The sequence below is a fragment of the Juglans microcarpa x Juglans regia genome, chromosome 6S, assembly GCF_004785595.1.
Source record: "Juglans microcarpa x Juglans regia isolate MS1-56 chromosome 6S, Jm3101_v1.0, whole genome shotgun sequence".
NCBI lineage: Eukaryota > Viridiplantae > Streptophyta > Magnoliopsida > Fagales > Juglandaceae > Juglans > Juglans microcarpa x Juglans regia.
Genome location: NC_054605.1, coordinates 18,114,898 through 18,122,300, shown reverse-complemented (window position 1 = coordinate 18,122,300; position 7,403 = coordinate 18,114,898). Strand labels below are relative to the sequence as shown.

Sequence of the window (7,403 nt, the reverse complement as noted above, 5' to 3'; positions counted from 1 at the left end):
TGATCTCATCTCATTTTATTTTATTTTATTATTAAAATTTTTTTAACATTTTTATATAAAATATAATAAAGAATTTAATTTTTTAATTTTTAAAATAATAATAATATTATTAAAAAATAATATTTTATTCAATTCATTTGAAATCATATTTTTTTAATTGATCTTAATTCTAAATTTTGGTGAGGGAGGACGTAACTTTTGAAACAAAATCAATAATCTTTGTCAGGTGTTGAGAATGTTTGTGAATAATAGTAAAAAAATAATAATAAAATATTAAATAATAATAAAAAAAAAAATTAATAGTGAGCAACTCTCACTTTGCCAAATACACCCAACAAAAACTCGTTATTACCATTCTTGGTAGGGGTCAATCAATCACAGTGCTTGATAAGGAATAATCATAGTTTACAAGCTTACAACAGAAATCAGCAAGTCTAATCAATGGACATGATTGACCATGGGCTGATTATGACTCTCCCAAGGAGAGGAAAAACGCATGTCTCATCTGGCACTAGATTTGAATCATGACAGATAGACACATCTTTCCCAACTCCACTTCCTTTGATAAGATCCAAAATCAATACAGATATACAATCTCATTTCCATAGGTTGAAGCAACGATCCCACTTAGGATCATGATCATATTTTGCTCATTCTGTTCTGCATGCATGAGAACATAAAACGAAGGAAACCAGACAAACAAACACCATAAAATTGTGGGTCTCCCAGTCCCATCTGTGCCTGTGGGTCACTTTGGGTTCTCTCTCATTCTCGCGCACCTTACCTATAAAGACAAGTCCAACGCCTCACCTAGCCAATCCACAGACATATCCACACGGCCATCCTGATCTGACACAAACAGAGCAGTGATATTTGGGGGATTCATCTACCACGCCCTTCCACCCCCCCACATTAAATGCTTCCTCAGAAGCTCAGTCTTTTCTTGGCCGTTCTAGTATCTTTTACTTGACTCTCACGTCTCGTTTCCACCGCCATTTTTAATTATTTCTCTGTGTTTGTGTGTAACGACGCTCTCTGATGCGAATGCCATAAACGAAAAAAGGACACCTACTTGCAAATTATACATACATTTTCATGGCAGCAACGACAACTACAACTCACCTCAAAGCTCAAACCCAACCCACTAAGCCCAGACGCCGCAAGTACCGCGAGACCACCATCTCGGCTTCCGCCTCCGCCACCACTTACTCTCCTGGTCACTCGAGTCGGAAGCTCGACCCGCCCACCATTGTCTCCCCCGACCACCACCCCTGGTGCTGCCCCGCTTCGAAACACGTATCAACCCCTCCTCCCCCTCCGCCATCTCCTCCGCTTCCGCCTCCACATACCCGCAGCGCTACGAACTCGAACCAGGAAGCCAATAACCTTTCAGCATTTTCCTCTTCTTCGCCTTCCGTTTCGCCGTCAACATTTAGGATCCGATTCTCTCCTGGCAGTCTATCGCCTGTCATGGACTTTTCATCCACCACGATGAACGGGAACGACTCGTTCCCTTCCAGCTTCACCAAGTTCAACTCTGCCCTCACCGCCGGGCTTCTAAACCCAATGTCGCCACCTCCCCCGTCTGACAAAACGATCCGATCCAGTCCGACCCTTTTCGAAATGATGGCCAGCGAACCCGATCTCCACCACTCCAGAACCCAGATACCACCTCAAAACACCGCCGTACCAGTTCCCAAACCCCAACTCCCACAAATCTTACCCTATGACAAACATGCCCTAACAATGCAGCGAATCTCCGAGATCTTGTCTAGCCGCAGCCCCGGGAACCAGTTCAACGACACGACCTCGAGTGACATTAAGCTTACATTGAGCTCCAAGGACGGCATCAGTGTCTCCTTGAATCTCCATCGTCAGATTCTCGTGGCCCACAGCAGGTTCTTTTCGGTCAAGTTGTCTGAGCGGTGGACGATGCCGCAGAGACCCGCGGGGTCGCCGTACATCGTGGAGATCGCGGACTGCGACGACGTCGAGGTTTACATTGAGACCTTGAGGTTGATGTACTGTAAGGATCTGAGGAAGAAGCTGATGAAAGAGGATGTTTCCAGAGCTCTTGGCATCTTAAGGGTAATGTTTCTTTTCTCTATTTTAAGGTCTTTGGCCTCTGTTTCGTTGCAGACAGACTGTAGGAATGGACGGTATATTATAACAATTTGTGGGTTTTGCGAAGTGCTGATTGGGACTTGAGAAAGCTATTAACTTTTGTGCTTAATTTTATGCTTTTGGGGGTATATTGAAATGGGACCCAAACTGTTTCTGTTCTTGTATAGGTATCGGCTGCAATTGGGTTCGATGCTGGGGTTTTGTCATGCTTAGAGTACTTAGAAGCTGCCCCATGGGCTGAGAATGAAGAAGAGAAGGTGGCTTCGTTATTGTCAGGGCTCCAACTTGACGGTGTCGGTGCCAGGGAAGTTTTGAAAAGGGTTTCAGTCGAGGTTGCTGACGATGGTAATGACAATGAGGAAGTGCTTCTTAAACTTATACATGCGGTTCTTGAAGGTAAAGATGAGAAGGCGAGGCGAGAAATGAAGGGATTGGTGTCGAAGATGCTTCGTGAGAATTCGTCGCAGAATGACCTTCGGAAAGAGTCGTTGTACTTGGCTTGTGACGCGTGTTTGCAGTTGCTTCGCCACCATTTTTTGTTGGCAGCGGCGTCAGACTTACAAGATGTCGTTCAGATTGCGCGACAAGCAGATAATTTGCATTGGATTTTGGATATTCTGATCGATAGACAGATTGCTGATGATTTTTTGAGAACATGGGCATCAGAATCTGAATTGTCCGATGCGCATGCTAAAGTGCCTGCAATTCATAGGTTTGAGGTTAGCAGAGTCACGGCACGGCTATTTGTTGGGATTGGGAAGGGGCAGCTGTTGGCTTCTAAAGATGCTAGGTGCTTGCTATTAAGAACATGGCTAGAGCCGTTTTATGATGATTTCGGGTGGATGAGGAGAGCATCAAAAGGCCTCGATCGTCACTTAATCGAAGATGGGCTTTGCAACACGATTCTCACCCTGCCTCTATCTTGGCAACAGGATATTTTGCTTGCTTGGTTTAACCGTTTCTTGAACTCGAGTGAAGATTGTCCAAACATACAAAGAGGTTTTGAAGTTTGGTGGAGGAGGGCTTTTGTGAGACGAAATGGTGAGCAGGAAAGGCAACGACCATTGCGAATTACAACTGCAACTGTTGAGAACTAAAAGTCATTACAACCGTAAAGTTTGGTGCTCTAATAGATCTGTTAGTCTCCCATTACCTTTACTTGGTCTCACTTTGGTCACGATCCTTCATCATTGGTTGTATTTTATCTGTCATCTTCCTCTCTAAACCTGGACTTCTTCCTTTCTAAACCGGGACGAGCAGTTCTTCGTCATCGAGGAGTAAATTTTTCATGGGATGTGTATTTTCCTTGACTTGGAAGAACCCAGGTTTAGCCTGGAAGAAGATAGAGATCTTTGGAGGCGCAAAGCCCGTGTCTTGCTGAGAAGTAGACTGAGTATAATTGGTTGTTGGACTAACAAAAAGAAATGGTTGTTGGTTTTTCTGTTTAGTTTGATACTTCAATTGATTCTGTTTCTCTACTATGCCCCATTTTTTTTTTATGGTTCTCTCGTTAGTCCAATTGTTGTGATCTTACAGGATCTTATTTGTAGTTGATGATTGTCTAATTGGCGGATTAACTATCTTAAAGAAAAGAACAATTGTAATAGTCAGAGCGGAATCAATTGTTAAATGTCGTGTGGACTTGCTGTTCTTTGCTTGGTAACTAACTTATTTTCACAGTATGATTGGCTAGGCATGGTAATTGGGCTTTAGTTCTTGCCTACTATTTCCAGGTTCAAGTAACCAGTTCTCTTTCTTTCAGCACGAAAGGTAGTTTGGATTTACTAGATTGACTATATCATATGAATACTTATAGTTTGATATGATTGACTGAGCCATTCAATCTCAGTAAAAAAAATTCTGTGTAGGCAAAATGGTCAGGGTGTTGAGAGAGTCACTAGCGACAACGTGATGCGATGGAATATTTACTGCCTAACCAATGTAGTTTTATGTACTTTACCTAACACAAACTGCATCTATTAACACAAAACGTGACAATAGCTATGGATGTCTAATTTATTCATGATATATCTTAATTCAGCATCTAAGGGCTTTTTTTTCACTTGCTTCATTTAGAAAGTTCATTATTCTTGAGTTTTCGATCTTTCTCTAAGAAGTCTTTTATATCAAAGTGAGATTGATCTTTGTTCTCCTTGTAGTTCATTTACATTTTTCAGTGACAAGTGGTTTCCAAACATCTTGCTCCCCAGCAAGCACTTCGTTTATCTTTTTGCCCATGGCCCTTGCCATATTTATGTAGTATTCATATTCCTGGGGACTTATGTCTCATTTTAAAAAATCTGATTTATCTGATATATATTGAGATTTGGGGAAACTTGAGGCTGCAATTTTACCTGTGATTGATTATCTTTTGCAGTTTGAAAGATAAACAACAGGCTTTGCAACCTCGGGTGTACTGTCCAAAGGGTGGTTCAGGTTATATAAATTTTTGAAAGATGTTGTCCTTTGATAAGCTAACATCCATGATCTGCTAATTTTAACAAGATTATTCCAAAATGTTGCATGGTAAGATGACTATGATACACTAATAAGCTGTACCTATAGATAATATGATTGTTCAAAACAGTAAAGATGATGGATCTAAAACAACTTTTTGGATCTAAAAAGCAACAAAAAGTTTAGTGGGTCTACGCTTTACAGAACAAAAACAATCTGGATGGCATCTTCAGGTAAACAGTTGCTGCTCTTTCGTGAGATTTTCTTCGCCAAAACGCCTCTGATTAAGGGTCTATATGTTGTGTCTCTCTCTGTGACATATACTCCAAATTCAAATAACGAATTATATGTGAGATGTAGAAAGGTCTCAAAACTTAATGGTTGAAAACAGTATATTTATTTTCCCTTTTGCATGGTTGCAAAAGATAGGCTGCTGTTCAAACCAGAGAGGACAACGAGAAGGTGTAATTAAAGAGTTTATGAACATTTTTTACTAAATACAAACAATGGCCTTGAATAATACCACCCTTAACTCGGATCTGTGCTAAATTCATCATCGAAGTGAGTGAAGAAGGAATTCATCGTTGGGCAATCATAGTTTAGTTCACCTGGTCTTGCAAATTTTTGCCTATTCAAAAACCGACAAAACACATAGGTTAGCCTAAAATGGATATAACAATGCAACATCTAGAGCTTTACCACCAGGCAGAAATTCGAGAATGTAACTAGTTTTTACCATTCCTGATCCATCAGCATGTCATCTGTCAATCCAAACTCTCTTAGCTCTTCTTCAGTGTGATGCACTAATAAGCTGTACCTGTAGATAATATTGAATTTGAGTGTAAATATAGCTCAGGTTCTTGTGGAAAAATAAAAGAAAAGAAAAAGAGAAAAAATATTCTCATCAGTTACTATTCACCACTTTACGCACCACACCCTATGAAAAACACCTTCACACCCTATGAAAAAGTTATAGGTGTGGATTGTGAGAGTAAATAGTAGCTAATCCATAATAAATCTTAGAAAGAAATACCTCCCACCATAACCTTTCTCCATAACAAGGGCTTTTCCATTGCACAAGTTATTAAGCCCCTCGAACTGCTGCACTGTCCATTTGTACCATCTCATTAGAAACACTCGGAGTGTTAGGCCGTGCGAGACTATCACCAAGTTCATGTTAGGATTTCGTTGGCCAGGTGGCTGAAATCGTCCGACATCAATATCTGATCTCAGAGTTTCTCTGAATCCTGATGCATCCATATATACATAATAACATTGAACTCTTCTGTTCTCGTTTGAGGTAGAATGATTGTCAAACAGTAAAGCTACCTGTGATTCTATCATAAACATCGGCTGCAGATTCCCCGTTTGGAAAGCGGTAAAAGAAACGACCATAAAGCATGCGAATGGATTTCTCTAGTCTCATCTTCTCTCTATCCTGAAAATTCCCTTTTATGGAGAATTGCAAAGGAAACCCAATTAAAGAAACTTCTTTTTAGAATCAAACAATCGCAGCAAAGTAGATGGGTTATGATTGGTTTGGGGACAGAAAGTTGAAAGACTTAAGGTCTCGTTTGGATTCGAAACTCATATCAATTCATTTCATCTCATTATTATAATTATTTCAAATTCTCATATAAAATATAATAAATAATTTAATTTTTTCAAATTTTAAAATAATAATAATATTAAAAATAATATTTTAACAATATTTTATCCGATTCGTTTAAAATCATCTCTAACACAAATCGGACCTTAACTTTAGTGGGTTTTAAGCATTTCCCACTATGGAACTTCTTTACTGTTATTGTAAATCTCTTTCTTTGTATGTCAACAAAGTCGACCAAATGAAAAACGTACCAAAATCTTGTTCTCTTAGACGAGGCTCTTCCCTCAAGCCAGCAATTCTTGAGCGCTCAAATGGCCGAGCTAAATTCTTTAGTGTTTCAAGTGTCCTTCTGTAGGGAGAAACGTAAAAGTAGACCTTCCAATTATCAACCTTGTCCGCCTCAATCAACTCCTTAATCATTTTCCCGCATTCCTCAGCTTCAGCCCTTCCTTTCTCCGTCAGTGCAATCTTTGGATCAGCAACTCTTGTGTAAACGCTCTCATCAAGATTTCCTTCACTCTGTCCATGTCTAACCAGGATTATTCTGCGAGGCCTAGGAGGTGGAACTTTAGCAGCAGACCATCTAAGAGTATTCTTTTCAGGAAAAGTAGCCAACCCATTAATATCAGTCAGCTTAACAGATTCGCTAATTGGGTTCTCACAGCATTGGATGAAGTACTTGGAAGTAAACCTTTTTGGGTGCAAAACTGAGACTGCCGATAGAGTGGGAGAAAGAGTGGCAGCCATACCTTGAGAACCAGACAAAAAAGATAACAAAAATTAGCAGCAGAAGCGAAAAGGGTCCAGTTTGAGTCATCTTCATGCGCGTGACCTTAAGACCCTTGGTGTTCTAGTCATTTGCTAGGAAAGTTTCAGCTCAGCTCCTTGGGCTTGATAGGTTATGGAGGAATACGGGGACCAATGTCCCAATTAATTTGTCCTTTAGGATGAGAAATTTCGAGCACGACTGCGATTGATGATCATCTAATACTTGAATGTGTGGCTGTGGTTAAAGTTCATGGTCCTACTAGTCTGTTCCATAAGTTAATTGGGCCTCTGATTCTTGTTTGCCTATCCAATGACCCAATTGGGGCTTAGATTTTGAGACTTGCAAGATTTTGGATAATCCCAGCCCACACTTATTAGAGTGTTATAGCTATAAAGTGATTATATAAAAATAATTATATAAATTAATGTGATTTTATATAATTTG

At 40.0% G+C, this 7,403-nt stretch overlaps 2 protein-coding genes across 3 annotated transcripts; one reads left to right on the top strand and one right to left on the bottom strand.

Annotated features, from left to right (window-relative positions):
* Window positions 1–624: 624 nt before the first annotated feature.
* On the top strand, window positions 625–4,743 carry LOC121237536 (BTB/POZ domain-containing protein At1g63850-like). Of its 2 annotated transcripts, XM_041134312.1 has the most exons (3): window positions 625–2,088; window positions 2,292–3,245; window positions 4,506–4,743. In XM_041134312.1, the coding sequence occupies exons 1-2, from the start codon at window positions 1,096–1,098 to the stop codon at window positions 3,219–3,221; spliced, it is 1,923 nt and encodes a 640-aa protein (XP_040990246.1). In that variant the 5' UTR covers window positions 625–1,095; the 3' UTR covers window positions 3,222–3,245; window positions 4,506–4,743. The 2 variants fall into 2 exon arrangements, with proteins under 2 accessions (XP_040990246.1, XP_040990245.1); XM_041134311.1 differs by lacking the exon at window positions 4,506–4,743 and having other exon boundaries at window positions 2,292–3,783.
* Window positions 4,744–4,964: 221 nt separating this feature from the next.
* Window positions 4,965–7,095, bottom strand: LOC121237589 (phosphoglycerate mutase-like protein AT74H). The gene is made up of 5 exons (XM_041134407.1): window positions 6,442–7,095; window positions 5,911–6,030; window positions 5,615–5,828; window positions 5,318–5,398; window positions 4,965–5,209 (listed from the first exon to the last, which is right to left on the bottom strand). The coding sequence occupies exons 1-5, from the start codon at window positions 6,935–6,937 to the stop codon at window positions 5,110–5,112; spliced, it is 1,011 nt and encodes a 336-aa protein (XP_040990341.1). The 5' UTR covers window positions 6,938–7,095; the 3' UTR covers window positions 4,965–5,109.
* Between the last annotated feature and the right edge of the window lie 308 nt (window positions 7,096–7,403).